General features: G+C 38.0%; 3 protein-coding genes, 1 long non-coding RNA gene and 1 other non-coding gene across 12 annotated transcripts; all 5 read right to left on the bottom strand.

Moving 5' to 3' along the window:
* Positions 1–973: 973 nt before the first annotated feature.
* On the bottom strand, positions 974–1,658 carry LOC149400875 (uncharacterized). The gene is made up of 2 exons (XR_016296321.1): positions 1,508–1,658; positions 974–1,356 (listed from the first exon to the last, which is right to left on the bottom strand). It is a non-coding gene; the product is annotated as an uncharacterized LOC149400875 (long non-coding RNA).
* A 261-nt stretch (positions 1,659–1,919) lies between these two features.
* Positions 1,920–4,498, bottom strand: UBC37 (ubiquitin-conjugating enzyme 37). The gene is made up of 5 exons (XM_089612399.1): positions 4,310–4,498; positions 4,068–4,243; positions 3,319–3,417; positions 3,087–3,221; positions 1,920–2,967 (listed from the first exon to the last, which is right to left on the bottom strand). Exons 1-5 carry the CDS (start codon positions 4,446–4,448, stop codon positions 2,101–2,103), a joined length of 1,416 nt encoding a protein of 471 aa, XP_089468525.1. The 5' UTR covers positions 4,449–4,498; the 3' UTR covers positions 1,920–2,100.
* A 42-nt stretch (positions 4,499–4,540) lies between these two features.
* On the bottom strand, positions 4,541–4,621 carry TRNAL-AAG (transfer RNA leucine (anticodon AAG)). Its single transcript has one exon. It is a non-coding gene; the product is annotated as a tRNA-Leu (tRNA).
* A 2,101-nt stretch (positions 4,622–6,722) lies between these two features.
* Positions 6,723–9,324, bottom strand: LOC149400872 (F-box protein At5g49610-like). Of its 8 annotated transcripts, none has more exons than XM_089612950.1 (4): positions 9,230–9,289; positions 8,661–8,711; positions 8,026–8,563; positions 6,723–7,540 (listed from the first exon to the last, which is right to left on the bottom strand). In XM_089612950.1, the coding sequence occupies exons 3-4, from the start codon at positions 8,547–8,549 to the stop codon at positions 6,919–6,921; spliced, it is 1,146 nt and encodes a 381-aa protein (XP_089469076.1). In that variant the 5' UTR covers positions 8,550–8,563; positions 8,661–8,711; positions 9,230–9,289; the 3' UTR covers positions 6,723–6,918. The 8 variants fall into 8 exon arrangements, with proteins under 8 accessions (XP_089469076.1, XP_089469077.1, XP_089469079.1 ...); XM_089612951.1 differs by lacking the exon at positions 9,230–9,289 and adding an exon at positions 9,030–9,110; XM_089612953.1 differs by lacking the exon at positions 8,661–8,711 and having other exon boundaries at positions 9,243–9,324.
* A 1,436-nt stretch (positions 9,325–10,760) lies between these two features.
* Positions 10,761–11,201, bottom strand: LOC149400871 (uncharacterized). Its single transcript, XM_089610535.1, has one exon. It carries the CDS (start codon positions 11,199–11,201, stop codon positions 10,761–10,763), a length of 441 nt encoding a protein of 146 aa, XP_089466661.1.
* Between the last annotated feature and the right edge of the window lie 4,988 nt (positions 11,202–16,189).

The following is a 16,189-nucleotide window of genomic DNA, read 5'->3' as shown; positions in this document are numbered from 1 at the left end:
TTTTTTTTTATTGTGTGGGTGTTTTTGATTGTTTAAGATTATTGTGTATTGCCAATTTTTCTTGGTCTAGTTTAATTTTAAAATACAAATAAAGAATAATTATGTCTAATAAATTAAAAATATCAAACTAGGTATGATTAAAAAAAAGAGAGAAGAAAATGTATTCAATATCAAGTGATTACAGCATCATTAATATAAATAATTGGTTTGATTTGGAATTGAAGTTGGTCAAAAGGAAAACAATCGATAAACATATTTAAAACATAATTATGAGTGTTTGGTAAGTCATTTTTATTTATTATCACGTTTGAATTAATTTTGTATGTTGTTAAAAAAAATGTTAAAATAGGCCTTATTCTAAATTTTGCTTTAGGCTTTTGCATGTGTTAAACCGGCCCTGGGTACACTGGATGTGAAGTGTGGTGTAGTTGCTCATCGATTCTATAATATTGTTCGAAAGCAATATAGCTTTGATAGCTAGCAATTGCACCCATGAAGTACAATGCACCAATACTTCAAGATACAGCGTACTAAAGTATATGAAGTATAGCTTTCTAATAGCTAGTTTTTTGGGATGAGTTTTACCCAAAGGATTATAACAAGGAACTTGAATTTTTTAGAATTAAGGCGGTTTAAGTTTACTAAAGTAGTTTTTTTAGCCCTTGAAGTATTGTAATAAAGCATGTTATGATTATTACAAATTGATAATCAGTCTTTTTAGTGAATACTAGAGAGCCATCAATGCAAACATCCTTGCGTATGGCCGTTTATACAGTATTTTTACCTCTGATATATAAAATTTATGTATTAGAGGTAAAAATGTAATATAAACAAAAAAACAAGCTGAGAGAATGTTGTCGTCTCCAAATTAAATTACAATATCTGCAACAAAATTGAGATCTAATTCACATTAAGTAACCAATATAATAATATAAATAACTGCTACCTATTGTGTATAAATTCACTAAATTAATGAATTTAATTCAGTAGGTTCAATCAGTATATGGGTCACAACAAATAAGTTATTACAGCAAACAGAACAAAAATGTAACCATATCATTCATCATGCATATGATTACAAGTTATTAAAAAATGGCAATTAAAGACTGATCAAAGAATATGAATGGGCATGGAATTAAATTTGTATCCCTACCAAAAACATCTCAAGAAATTGATGAGAAAATGGAAAAAAAAATTATCTTGGTCAAGCATTTCGTGTCTGACCATTCTTTCCAAAACAGTATTTTGGGGTAAAAGCTCACTGTAAAACAGCAACGTTGAGACTGAAGATGCTGGGTCATCCACTAGAGATGTCAATAGCCTCGCTAGTGACCTAAACATCAAAGGTGTAAGCGACTGCCAAAAAAAGAAAAACCTAATAAGCACTACATAACATAAATTACATATGTATGTAAAAATATATATTATTATTGTTTCACGCAACACCTCTAGGGAAAAAAATTAGTATGAGTTCTGGAAAAAAAAAATTGTAGTTCATTGTTCTTACCATTGGTCTGCGATTACTGATGAAAGGGGGAGAGAGATTGGAACAACAATGACTATAGAGAATGATTGGATTACTATATATTTCAACATTATTGAATTTGATATCGAAGGTTATTTTGCAACTTTCAATCTTCAACTGAAATTCAAACCTACCCGTCTGCCCTTGTGTATAACCTGGAAGAACAACAGGTATACCAAATTCATGTCAACTAATCTTAAAAATTTTCCGTTGTTCTGTCCATTATTATTATGATTATTATTATTTTCATTGCACCGTGTCCAATCATCAATATGCAGATAAGTCAATGTTTATATTTTTTTTTCTTAATTATATTCTGTATCTCTTTGTTTACCAAGTTTAAAGAGAATTCGTTAGTCGGGTCGTGCTACCTAAAATTATCCATCATTGATTGGTCATTCCCGTGGCGGCGATAACGATCTCTTAGATTATTATTCCGATCGATAGAAAAAAAAAATGAGAGATGAGATCACGCAAAACTTTTGACACATTTCATTTATCCTACACAAAAAAGTTACACATAGCAAATTCAGAATTCAGAATGGTGTCTTATTCAAATTGTAGCACAGCAATCTTCATGCTCTAAGCTTCCACTTCCCGAGCGGCTTCCGTGCTAGCATTGGTTTGGACCTTAATGACACGCTCTTATCCTCTTCCTCGCTATCTTCGCTATCCAACACAATCACTGATTCCGGTATTATTGATTCTTCTTCTACCTGTTTCCCTATCCTACCATCAACTGTTTCAATTCTATCTTGATCAGAATCCAATTTCTTGACAAGGGCGTTTTCATGTTGCCTGGGAATAGACTTGGACGGGTTGGAGAGACTCTTCATGGACGAACTTTGGCTCTTGAGGACCGGCTCTACGTTCTCCTTATTCTTTGTCCGCCCTGATAAGCCTTTGAGACCTAAAGAAAGCTTCTTTCCACCCAAAGATACGTTTTCACGGAATGTACCCAAAGAGGCATTTTCAATGCCATCCGTGTTTTTCTTCTGCGGTTGTGGATTTATAAAGCTTCGATCTAGAAACGCCGAAGCATCTGTCTCAGAGGGAAATAATCGAGGCTTTGCTAGAGTTTTATTCTCTGTGACATCGGATCTTTCTGAAGATCCCAATGGATGCTTTGGCAAAGTCCAACGCATTTTCTTATGCTTTAAGTTCACGCAGCCATCGACTACAGAGCTGTTTTCTTGGCAGAGACCAATATTTTTTTCGGGGCAATCTGAATCCAGAATACCCTTCTTGTCTTCATTCCTCTTACGTGATTGAGGGGCTTCGAGTGCTAAGTTTCGCCTGTTTGATTTCAAGTTTTCCCGAGTCAGATCCGACACCTCATGGCTGTTATAAGCCCCATTCTCCCTAATATCAACCAGTTCCGAAGATGGTCGCGAAGACTCTACGGTCAACTTCCCGATAGGTTCTGTTGGTTTAGTTTTCATCTAAAATAACAAGTAAACAAATAGAGTTGAGATTATCGTCGAACCCCAAACTATAAATACTTAAAAAGTCTCTCAGCCAAAGAAAAAATCAACAAAAAAAACTTCTTGATAAGTCTTACAATGCTCGGCATCGAGTTGCATTGAGATGACCCACTTGCGCTACCGTCCCCAGAAGCCCCGGGACGGGCATATTTCTCAGTCATAGACCGAGCCTTCTGGTCGAAAGCTTGTTTGTTATACTTATATTCTCTACTCTGCAAATTTCACAAACCACCCAACTCAAAACAAATTCGACTACACAAACAAGACGATAACTGGAACCATCTGCAACCAAAATTCATGGTCACTCACCGCCTCGCACATTAGTCCATCGTCGGGATTGGGTTCACTCAGCAACAACCCTATGCTCGTCATCACTGTCGAAATGTTCAGCGATGGTTGCCACGCGCCCTGTCCAAAACACACTACTTTAGCCTCTTCAAATCCACTCAAGAAAAACTAATGAAAATTATTTTCACAACCTAATTAAACAACAAGCCTCAGTTTTAATTAAAAATAAAACCCCAAAAATACATGGCATAAAGAACACCTCAAACACAGTCATGACTTAATCAGTATAGCGCCGACATTGAGCAAGGGATATTCACGAAAGCACACAGCGTTAGCCTCTTAATCGTACAACAATCATCAGTTTGATAAGAAACTCATCAGCCTAATCAGTATAGCGGTGAAATCGAGAAAGGGATATTCCCAAATGTCAAGAAAGCACAGAGCGTTAGCCTCTTAATTGAACAACAAATCTCAGTTTAATAAGAAACTCATCAATTGCATAGGGGTTAAAAATACCTAATAACACAGTCGTAATCTAATCAGTATAGCGGCGAAATCGAGCAGGGGAAATTCACGAAAGCACACATCATTAGCCTCCTAATCTAACAACAAACTTCAGTTTTATAAGAAACTCGACAGTTCTTAGGCGCAAGGAAAACCTAAAAAGACAGTCGTGACCTAATCAATATAGCGGCCGAATCGAGAAAGGGATAATCACAAATGTCGGTCACAGAAATCACAGCATATCTGAGTAGGAGAGATTGGTTTGCCTTTGGGGGGAGATTGAGGATGTCGAGGCAGATCCGACCACCGGTGTCGATGTTGGGGTGGTAAATGGGTGTTGAAAATGTGACGATTGGAGGCTGAAATGGATACCTCTCCGGTATTCGGATCTCGACCTCGAACACGCCATCTTCGTACACGCTTCCCTCTGGACCTTTCATCTCTGAAACCGATATTCAATTCAATTAAATGGAATTCTGAACCAGAGAGAGAGAGAGAACTTGCTTACGCGCGTGGATGGAGGACAAGGAGACTTGGTCGTAGTCGGAGGAGAGGCGTGGGAAGCACGCGCCGTGGGGAGGGTCGGCGATGAGAAGCTTCAACTCCTTTTGCATTCGAAGGCTTAGCCTCGCCGCTTGCGCTGCCATATGTGCTGGGATTGAAAATCGGAATTGAAACTCAAAAGAAGCGCGAAAGAAAAAAAGGATAAAGACGACATGGAAAAAAAAAAAAAAAATTATGTTGACAGTGGGATTTGAACCCACGCCCTTTCGGACCAGAACCTTAATCTGGCGCCTTAGACCAACTCGGCCATATCAACTTGATGTCAAATTACAAGTTTATAATTGATATGTATTTTTAATTTTAACTGGTATTCAGCTAGTTTTTCGACAAGAATCATTGGCATATACATATATACATAACAAATATTATGTTTTTTTTTTTTTTAACTTGGGAGGAGTTTAGCATGTAGATAAAAACGCTGAAGTATTGAATTTTAACAAATTTTTAAAATAAATGTGAACTCGGTACTTGAAGAAATAGTTTTGCCGAATAAAAAGTTCTAATATAAGCTATTATATATCACAAATTACACCTTTAGTATGCACAAAGAATCAAGGAGTTTATGAGAAATAATAATACCATTCATTAATAAATAATTTATATTCCCACCTAGTCGATACTATCCAGGAATAATAACTTATGTGCACTATAATCAGAGAATTGTAATATATAGATATTACATCTAACAAAACAATATCACCTATGATTATGAACCAATATTTTTTTTTATTTCGAACTCTCAATGGGACAATTCTTTATCACTTAATCATGATAAAAAAGACGAATAAAAACTCAATGAAGAGAAATACGACCTGATATCATGAACAAACAAGCCTCTTTTCGGATGGTAAATATTTATCAGAACATGGAGTGTGAATCAAACCCATGTTTAAATTGATCTGCATCATCAAATAACTAGATATTTACTTAACGACAGAAAAAAGGATTGATCAAATTTTATTGAGTCTGACTCACAATGATCATTTAGCAAAGAATGACTCTGGTTATCAAATGATTGCAATGACGGTATCTGGGGAATAAGCATCGGCTAACTCTGTGCCAGCAGCCGCGGTAATACAGAGGATGCAAGCGTTATCCGGAATGATTGGGCGTAAAGCGTCTGTAGGTGGCTTTTTAAGTCCGCCGTCAAATCCCATGGCTCAACCCTAGATGATGTTCCTGGAATTTCAATCATAAAAATTTATTCACACGGGTTCATTCATTTTAAGTTAGCTCGGATACTAAAGATCAACTTCAATGCTAAGAGGTGCCCATTTTAACAGATCACTTTAAAAATTTAATTTTTATTAAAAATCATTTCACATCACTAATAACAATTTATTTATTAAAAGTCACACCAATAGTTGACAACTTTAAAAGTAATTTACCATTACCCACTTTAATATTTTATTATTTTATTTAGACATTATTATTTAATATTTAGATTATTTTTTATATAAAAGAGGCACTGAGCATCAGTGCCAAGTAGGGGCACCGATGCCCAAAAGATGGTGTTACCTAACTTTGTTCCATTGCTGTGAGCAACTAAAGGTTCACTTTATTTAATGAGAAATTGCTCAATTTGCCACCAATTTTATAACATTTTCTCATTTTCCACCAAAAAAACTAATTTGGCCCAAAATGTCACCGAGATGTCAACAATGTTGACATCTCATAGTGAAGAGCAAAAATAAATGTCAACATTGTTGACATGGATGGTGGCATTTTGGGAAAAATTAGTCTTTTGGTGGAAAATGAGAAAATGTTATGAAATTAATGGCAAATGGGATAATTTCTCTTATTTAATTGCCACATCAGCCTCCAACATCTTTGTTGGAGGTGCTCTAACTAACACCTCTTCATACCGATCCCCAACATGTACACATCGAACTTGAATCGCTCGTTGTCATTATTCTCATATTATTCTAATTCATAATCATGCATGGTATTAGAGATGTTGACACCAATAATATCATTTGGTGTGTAATTACCAAAAATCAACCAAAACATAAAAATTGTCACATCTATTACTAATGGGCAAAGTCTATTTTACTCTCATTCATTTTTTTTTTTCACTTTTCTAATTTTCTTTTAGTTCATTTCCCTTTTGACTTTTTTTACATATCTCTCAGTCTCTCTTTCTTACCTTGTCGAACCCAAGAGACCCACCATTTTTTTTCTTCTCATCTCTCACAGTTATGATTAGCTTAGAACTTAATATCAACTCAAAGTTTAAGAACTACGGTTGAAATTTTACTTTTTTTATATCACACATCCTAAGCACTATACCACATAACTGTATTTATATACTTCGACTGATAATTTATTTATTTTTCTTAAATATACTACACAAACAATAGGGAACAAACTTTTTTTTGCACGTATACTTCCACAATCAATCATGTCAGATATTTTACCACCTTAGCAACCCATCATCCAGCAATAACAATATGCTTTACCAAACATAAACTAGTAATACTTGGAGAAAATTCATCACTCTTTAACTAAAAGCAATAAATCACTATGGAAAAAAAAAAAGTTGTAGTAATGTAATTACACAAGTCTAACCAAACTCGGGGAGTAGGGAAGAACCGTGGGGAAGCACTTGGAGTACGGGCCAAGCGTGTCGGTGTCGCTGACCTTGGTGAGCTTCCCGGTGGCGAAGCAGTAGAGAAAGAAGTAGACACCGACGGCCATCAACAAGAATCCGCCGTGAAACGCCAGCGGAACGGCCCACGGGGAATCGGGCTCGGCCCGAGCCACGAGCTTGCGTAGGCTGAGAAAGTCGCGGGGATGGTCAATCTCGAGGGACTCCAACGAGGCGTAGTGCTCGAGCTCCCACTGGGGCCCGAAGAGGTCCTCGAGGCGCCAGACCGCGACCCCTTGGCCGGACAGCGTGGCGTAGTGGAGCTTCCCGTTGGATTCCCCGATGCATGCCCTCTCGGGGCACGCGTCGAACTCCGGGACGGGAGCCAACACCGAGAGCTCGCTCCCGAGCGTGAAGGCGAGGATGGTGTCCCCCGAGTCGAGGAGCCAGTGGGCCGTCCCGTTGATGTGCACCACTCCTCTGTCCAGCGACAGGCTGTGGTGCGTGCGGCACACCTCGCCCGTGGCCCTCCACGTCTCTGTCCGAGACGAGTACACGTCGAACTCGAACCGCTCCTCCCCCTCGTTCCTGCCACCATCGTTTGCACAGGTTTCTTTTTCCCATTTTCAATTATACATACATCATTTAAAACGGGTGTTCTATTAAGCAAAAAATTAAGTTACCAACGTTTCGTAAATCTTAGGTAAATAACCACGTCCATGTATTTATATGCGTAAACTAAGGTAAATATCCCACTATTTTATTTCAATAATAGGACGAACCAGGAATGTCATGTCATGTTTGTAGCTATTATTTACCTAAGATTTACAAAACGTTAGCCATATAGCAATCTCAAACGTTTTAGTTGACTATAGTCAATGTTTTGTAAATTTTAGGTAAATAGCTACAAACATGACATAACATTTTTGGCTTGTCCTATTATTGAAATAAAATGGTGGGATATTTACGTTAATTTACGCGTGTAAATACATGGACGTTGCTATTTACCTAAGATTCACGAAACGTCGGCTAGATAGAAATGTGAAACTGTAAATATGACAATATTAAGATACCTGGCTCGGACGATGGTGAATGCCGGGGCCGGGGGGGAGTCGAAGTGGAGGGCGAGGGCGAAGCGGTGGGCGTGGGAGACGGCGGGGACGGGCGCGGGGAGAGAAAGCCAGTCCCCGGTGGCGGGGCTGCACACGAACACCTCCGGCTCCCGCAGCGGCACCGGGAAGCAGCTGCGGCAGCACAGCAGGCCCCCGCTCCCGGCCACCGCCACCGCGTCGTCCGGCAGGAACTCCAGCGCCCTCCCGTTGACCCGCGCCGCCTCCCCCACCCGCACGTACGACGTCCTCTTCACGTCCGTCTCCGCCGCCCCCCGCACCTTCCCCTGGATCACGAACCCCGACGCGGGGCCCGCGGGGCCCGCGCGCAGCGCCTGCGAGCGCACGAACCCCGGCTCCGAGATCGCCCGGTCCCACGCCTTGCACACGCGCCGAAGCTCCAACAGGCTCTCCGCCGGGAGACGCGACAGGATGTCCAGCACCACGTCTTCCTCCAATACCTTCGTCATTGCTCTTTTATTGCACATCGTTTCCTTTCTGACTATAGAATGAATGTAAAAGAGAGGTGTTAGTAAGTAATGAACAAATGCCTTGAACGCCAAGCAACTAAAGGGTAACCATTATTAGAGTAGACGAACCCTTCTTTTTTAATATGTTTAATGATCATAATACGATTCGGTGTTCTTCCTCTGTAAAAGATAAAAAGCTGACACCCATCAGACAACACATTTTGCATTCAAGGATAAATATAAAAAATTAAAACCTGGATTAATAACAGAAGAAGAAAAATTTAGGAAATTGTTTTAAAACGGAAGTAGACTCCTTCTTTTCTTATTTCTTTCGGCTGATCGACTGAAAAAAAAAAAAAGACGAAAAAAAAAAGCATTTCTGAACCTAAAACAAGTTCTGTTGGTTTTTTTTTTTTTGCTATTACAAAGAAATAAAACAAGTTTCCAATCCAAGAAGACCTTGAAAGAAGAAGAAGAACAAACAAAACACATAAATACATTTTAAGTTTCACCAGCTAGAACAAACTCTAAGCTAGGCGTGAGAAACGGCACAGAATTCTTCCAAAGATTTGAATATGGACTCTCAAAAACAGCAGAGAAATATACCACTGCGTATATTCGTATTCAACAAAAAAAAAAAAAAAAAAAGGTTGATCACTCTCTGATCCTGAAAGAAGAAAAAAGAAAAAGAGAGTTACTTTTGGTTCTTACAAACTCTCTTTCGGGCAAAGATGAATAATGGGAGCTGAGCTAAGACGGAAGGGAAATTGAAGGGTTTTACTTTATTAGCAGGTCATTTGTTCAATTTTTACAAAAATAATTTTTTTGCACTACCGCACACTCAAAATATTACCACTGTTAAGAGGACACGTGGATGAAACCAGCTTTTTTTTTTACTCTTCTAAAATGGGTTTTCTGAATTTTTTTTTTGCGTAAAATATTATCCAATTATTACTACCAAACGACGGTAGTGTAGTGACTAGTGATTAAGCCCTTGGATTTACTTTTTTGCCCTTTGTCTAATTGAATTTGAATCTGATAATGATAGTGATGGTGGCATAAGCGAGACTGTGAGACACATGAGTCCGGAACTTTTACTTTTAGACATTTTAATCCTTGATCTTGTTATCATGTTGCATTTATGTCCTTTTAAGTATGCATATTTGTTCCTCAAAAAAAAAAAAAAAAAAAAAGTATGCATATTTGTTATTATAAATATACTATTTGAAAGCACACACAATTTTGTTATTGTTTGCTTATAAAAAAATTATTCACTCGTATACTAAAAAAAACGCACGGAAAATACTTTTGAGGAATTACTGACTTTTCGTTTTGAAAAATTTCATTTTCTAAACCTTAAAATTAGCAAAATATCTTGGATGAACTTTTTTAAGTTCAAAACATCTCAAATTGTAATTTTAGCCTATTTTCTAACAAAAAAAAAAAAAAAAAAAAAAAAAACACTCCTCTACACAAATTTCTCAAAAAACAAAAAAAAAAATCAAACTTGTTTATTTTTCCAATTCTATATTTTACACTTTTGAAGATTTCTTATGATTTTCGAAAAACACATGCAAAATTAATTTTAAAAAATCATTAATTTTATTATTTTTTACTATATCATTTAAGAAAATAATTAATTTCATCCCTAACCATAGAAAATCGTTACTATCCATCACAAAACGTCGCAAAAAACTGGATAAGAGCAACATCAACTACAAAAGGAGTCGTTGTTGCTTTTTTCAGTTTTATAAAAGAGTCGATGATGCTTTTTCAGTTTTTTTACTCGATGGTTAGCAGTGAAATTCATCATTTTCTTCAATGATATAGTAAAAAATGAAAAAAAACAAAAAGTTAAATAAGTTTTGCGCGGGTTTCATAAAAAATTATCGGAGATCGTCGAAAATCATCGGAGATATTCAAAAGTGTTAAAATAGAGAGTTCGAGAGACAGAGAAGTGTGAAATTTGTGTAGAAAAATATATATGTCCGAAAATGAGTCAAAAATTCAATTTAAGATATTTTGAACATAAATATACTGCCAGCCAAAACATTTTGCTAATTTTTAAATCTAGAAAATAAAATTTACCTTATAATTCTCATTATGTTTATAAAAATTCTTTCTATTCCTCAAATCCCTATGATATATCTTAATATAAATAAAGAAGTAACAGTTCTTATTGAAAATGTAAAGATGCAATATGATATATCTGAATAGCCCATAATATAGCTAAATAGCCGTTGACTCTCCTATTTTGACGTAATCGTCTGTGGCATCTGCCGGAACACTATATGCCAACATCCAAAATGCAGCAGTTATCTTTTGAAGGGGTGACAAACCAAGTTTGCCGTCGCGATCCACTCGTTGCTCGAAGTAGTTGTCATGACCTTGAACAACATCCTTTATGCAGAGGAATAATGAGCGAGACATCCGATATCTCCTACAGAACATGGCTTCATCATACATTGGGGTTTCTGAAAAGTAATCATTGAATAGTCGAGGGTCTGCACTCACTCGATCACGGTTGATGAAAGCACGTCCTGGAACTGAGCCTCTCGCTCCAACGTCTACTTGGTTGGAATGTTGACGGATGAGCTCTTCATCCAAACTAATAATGAAATCGTCATCCGAGCCTGAAGACGATGATAACGAATTATTATTATTATTCATTTTGGGAGATAAAATGAGATAATGTTTATTATATTCAGAATAGTGTGTGTATTAAAACTCATGATAGAATTGGTATGTTATAGAGAAAAAGTTAATGATAGAGGGAATCGTGTAAGTGAATTGTCAAATCGCGTCAAAATGGGTTGAAAAACGTGAAAATCTTATAAGTGAGTTGTCAAATCGCGTCAGAACGGATTGAAAAACGTGAAAATCTTGTAAGTGAGTTGTCAAGTCGCGTCAGAACGGGTTGAAAAATGTGAGAATCTTGTAAGCGAGTTTTCAAATCGCGTCAGAACGGGTTGAAAAACGTGAGAATCTTGCTATAAATATTGTCTTCACAAGTTGTAATTTCACCACATCACTCACCTTACTAAAAAAATGTCTAGAGCTTCTAATTACTCTCAAGATGAAGACAAACTCCTTGTCGGGTTTACATGGAGATTTCGCAAGACCTAATCATCTGATCAGTTTTGGACTCGTGTTGCGGAAGCTTACAACAACGGAAAAAGTCCGGATTCAGAGATGCGTTCAACGCGATCAATTCAGTGCCATATTCAAGTGATTGAGAAAGCTACAAGGAAGATGCATGCTGTTGGAATATATCTATGATTAAGAATAATTTATCGTTTCTAGCAAGCGGCGGAATATAAAAAATTCTTTAAAACATGTAAAACGATGTTACTACCTAGACAAAGTGCATGAGCATATAATTTAAAATTTAAAAACTATAAAGAGTTTTCACTCGGTACTAACCTCGTTAGAAGCTTGAGCGTTGAGAAGCCTTTGGAAAGGTTGAATCGCTCGTCTCCCATTTAGCTTGTCTCCTTGCGTCTTCTTGAATCCGAGTACACTACTACAAATTAACATATTGGGTGCGGAAGGGTATTAGGTGCGACATGTCGCACCTAAGAACATATTAGGTGCGACATGTCGCACCCGATAGTCTTCCAAGCGCCTAAAAATTTCGCTGATGATTATGGCTATCCGGTGCGACTTTGTCGCACCTGATATGCAATTGTCGCACCGGATACTATTGGGTGTGACAGATGTCGCACCTAATACCATTGGGTGCGACTTGTGTCGCACCTAATGGGTTTAAAAATTTAAAACGGTCAGAAATTCCCCCCGAATATTTTGGGTTCTGGAATTTCACATTGGGTGCGACAGTGTCGCACCTAATAGTCATATTAGGTGCGACACTTATGACTATTAGGTGCGACTGTGTCGCACCTAATAGGTTTAGGGTATTTTAAATACCCGAGCTTCTTCTTCTTCGCCCAAACCAACTCTCTCACTCTCTAACTCTCTCTTCTCTCTCTAACTCTCTCTCTCTCTCTCTCCGACGCTCGTCCCCGGCGCCACCAGCCCCGCCTCCAGCCCGACGCTCGTCGCCGGCGCGACTAGCCCCGCCTCCAGCGCCCGACGCTCGTCCCCGGCGCGACCAGCCCCGCCTCCAGCCCGACGCTCGTCCCCGGGCGACCAGCCCCGCCTCCAGCCCGACGCTCGTCTCCGGCGCGACCAGCCCCGCCTCCATTCCCCGGCGCCGTCCTCCAGGTACGCCTCACACTCTCTCTCTCTCTCTGTCTCACTCTCTTTCCGTCAATCTCACTCTGTCTCTCTCCGACCAGGCCCGACCCACCCGACCAGGCCCGACCAACTCACTCTCTCACTCTCTAACTCTCTCTTCTCTCTCTAACTCTCTCTCTCTCTCGCTTCACCGGAGACGAGCCGAGTCGTCGTCACCCTTCACCATTCACGCGTTCCGGCTGAAGATCGAGACCGAGTCACAGTCTCCACGACCCAGCTCCGGCCGGTAATCTCTCTCTCTCTCTCTCTCTTTCTCTCTCTCTCAGTGTACCTCTCAATCTCACTCTCGTTGTCTCTGCGAGCCTCGCTGCCCAAAACAGGCTCTCGCTGCGAGACAGTCCCTTCGTCCGAGGACGTCTCAACACAACCCCGAGCTTTTGTCCGTTGCTCCGTCGCTCACAGCCTCAAGCCACCGTCTTTGCTCGTCGACTCTTCAAGAGGTTAGTTCATTTATTTATATTCTTATATGTGGTCTAATTAATTAGAAAGTTAATTAGATAGCTAGTTTAGTTTAGTTAGGTTAGTTTTATATGTAAATTATAATTTGAAATGTTAATTTACACATTTTAGTTGGTTAGTAATGATATATTGTAAATGTTATGTTAATTTTAGTAATGTTAATTTGAATTAATTTAATAACATGTTTAGATTGTATAGTCAAATGCTTAGGTTTGCGATTTAGTAAATGATATATTTGATTGAATTAACAAATGTTATGTTGATTTTAGTAATGTTAATTTGAACTAATTTAATAACATGTTTAGATTGTATAATAAAATGCTTAGGTTTGTGATTTAGTAAGTGATATGTTTGGATTGAATTAACAAATGTTATGTTGATTTTAGTAATGTTAATTTGAATTAATTTAATAATATGTTTAGATTGGTTGGTATTTAGTATTTAGTATTTAGTATGTTAATAAGATAGTCTTGGTTGGTTATATATGTGTTTTTTTTAATTGCAGATTTTGGTTAGTCAATATTTTAGGGGAAACTCTGCCGAATTTTCGGTAGAATAAAACGTATTTCTCAACCTCCGCCTGCATCGCAACCAGGTGGGACGGATCAGCAGACGCCAGGTTCCACGCCGGGTTCTATGGATTACTTGCGAGACCGTCCTTACGGAAGCGGCGGAACGAGCGGCAGCGCGTCAGGCAGCGGTGGACGAGGACGCGGAAGCGGTTCTCGAAGTTCTGGCAACTTATTCGGTAGAGGAAATTCTACTATCGATAAGTTTTATAAGAAAAAAAATAGGAATTCATTTTTTTTCGTTTTTTGGAAAGAATTTGTATTTTTAATTAAGAATTCTATTTTCAGAATATTATTTCTAATTCCTTTAGAATTTTGTTTAATTAATATTATTTGAATTTTTATTTTTAATTCATTTAGAATTATGTAATTCATTTTTATTTTGTTAATTTAATTTTTTTAATTTTGTATTTTTTTTTAATTAAACAAACATATTCGGTGCGACATTGTCGCACCGAATACCATGGCGCGAAAACGTTCAGGTGCGACATGTCGCACCCGATATGCATTTACCCGCCAATTCTATAAAATTTGGCAGGAAAATAACTTGGGCATTAGGTGCGATAAGTCGCACCTGGAAGTGTCGCACGTAATGGGGTACCTATTAGGTGCGACATGTCGCACCGAATACCTTCTGCGACGGGTTATCAGGTGCGACATTGTCGCACCTAATGTCGCACCTAATAGACCTTTAGGTGCGACATTGGAGGCATTGGGTGCGACATCCGTCGCACCGGATAACGTATTTTGTCCTAGTGGTAACCACGATAGTTTCTACCATTAGAGTCTTCGAGTTTAGAAAAGATTTAATGTGTGGGCACTATTAAACACAATGACTCAAGAACTAGTCTTAGAGCCAAAGAGCTAATACAAAATGTTAGGTCTAATGAGGACCTAGGTGCCAAAACAAAAAAGCAAGAAGAAGAAGGAGAGAGAGAGAGAGAGAGAGAGAGAGAGAGAGAGAGAGAGAGAGAGAAAGGGGGGGGGGGGGGGGGGGGGGGGGGGGGGGGGGGGGGATCGGCCAAGCTAGAGAGAGAAGCTTTCAATATCAAAAAACTTGTATTCAACATTGTGAATAAGGTGTGGTATTTATAGGAGAAGGGATTGCCTGGAAGAGGTAGTTTTCTCTTTTCTATTGAATATCACATATTCATGAGCACAATCTTTATTTCCCATTCCTATCATAATAATACCAAGGTTGAAAATTTGTTTCCCTTTTCTCTATGTTGGCCGTCCACTACTATAGCTTGGTGCTATAAATTTGTTTCATATTTTCCTTTTGGCAAGTATCTTCATACATCAACGCACAAAATAATTTCCTCTTTTCTATTGATGTAGGCCACGAAATTTTTTCCTCTAGAACAAGCTTCTAGATGTTTCTTTATTTATTCATGACAATACAAGAAAAGTCCATGTAGAATTTTCACATTAAATTCCATAAAATGAAATTCAATCTTTAAGGCCCAAAACCCAATGTTGGTCGTGTGGATCAATTTACATTATCATCATATGACAATGTCTAAAATCTTATTTTGACATTTATACCATCTTATGTCCTTATGGACAAAATTACCATTTAGACAATTTTCGTAAAATTCGTCTAGTTCAATCTATGAGATCTTCACAAAGTTGTTCATGACATCTTCATAACTTAGTACTTCATCAGGATTGAGGTAAGCATGATGCAATTCATACATAGTGACTTTGAGACAGAAGATGTTAAATGGTTTGTTCTTATATTGTCTCTAGAAGTGCACTGCTCTATTTAGTATCTTCTGAAGATACCTAGGAAGAACTATAGAGTCTCCAACTCTCTATGTCTCATAACCAGACATCATAGGTTCTCATAACAATCATACTGGGATCAATAGCTCTTTGATCATTAGATTGTGAATATACTGTTTTAAGCAAACCATGAAGAGTTTGTTCATGCAAATCTATATTTGACTCTTCAGTTGTTGTTAGGTTTGTTTAAAGAATAAAGACTAAGGTTTATCATAAACCTTCAAACAAACATGGAAGAATGAATGAAAGTTTCAACTCTTTATTAATTTATTCAGCAGTTACAAGCAAGAGTATTCGTGAGACTTTATTACATCAAATGGTATAAGTTAAAACTACCACTCTTCTTGTGAATAGACACCCAAGCGATGCTTCAACTGAAGATATTGTGAGTATTATAGTTTTTTTTTTTCACGATTAAATTTTTACTTAACCACTATTTTATCAACTTTCAGATGGATCAAGCTAAAGTATTGTTTTCACAAGATGAAAAATTCAAGAAAAGTTGGAAGTTTGATCATGTGGAACATTATTAAGAATTTTGAAAAATTCCAAGATAGAGCCTCAAGTGCAAGACAAATATCCCGAGGT

Source organism: Urtica dioica, chromosome 4 (assembly GCF_054948205.1).
Source record: "Urtica dioica subsp. dioica isolate 48M chromosome 4, U.dioica_male_clone48M_v1_H2, whole genome shotgun sequence".
Taxonomy (NCBI): domain Eukaryota; kingdom Viridiplantae; phylum Streptophyta; class Magnoliopsida; order Rosales; family Urticaceae; genus Urtica; species Urtica dioica.
The sequence above is the reverse complement of the archived record's forward strand: the minus strand, read 5'-3'. Positions and strand labels throughout refer to the sequence as shown.

Bases quoted from the DNA above. Each gene is read 5' to 3' on its own strand.
- UBC37 (XM_089612399.1), bottom strand. From the start codon at position 4,448: ATGGCAGCGCAAGCGGCGAGGCTAAGCCTTCGAATGCAAAAGGAGTTG. The intron at 3,418-4,067 runs GCAAACCAATCT...TGTTTTGGACAG, and splicing joins TCCTCAATCTCCCCCCAAAG to GGCGCGTGGCAACCATCGCT. The intron at 2,968-3,086 runs GTAAGACTTATC...TTGTTATTTTAG, and splicing joins GCAACTCGATGCCGAGCATT to ATGAAAACTAAACCAACAGA.
- LOC149400872 (XM_089612953.1), bottom strand. From the start codon at position 8,549: ATGTGCAATAAAAGAGCAATGACGAAGGTATTGGAGGAAGACGTGGTG. The intron at 7,541-8,025 runs GTATCTTAATAT...CGATGGTGGCAG, and splicing joins TTCACCATCGTCCGAGCCAG to GAACGAGGGGGAGGAGCGGT.
- LOC149400871 (XM_089610535.1), bottom strand. From the start codon at position 11,201: ATGAATAATAATAATAATTCGTTATCATCGTCTTCAGGCTCGGATGAC.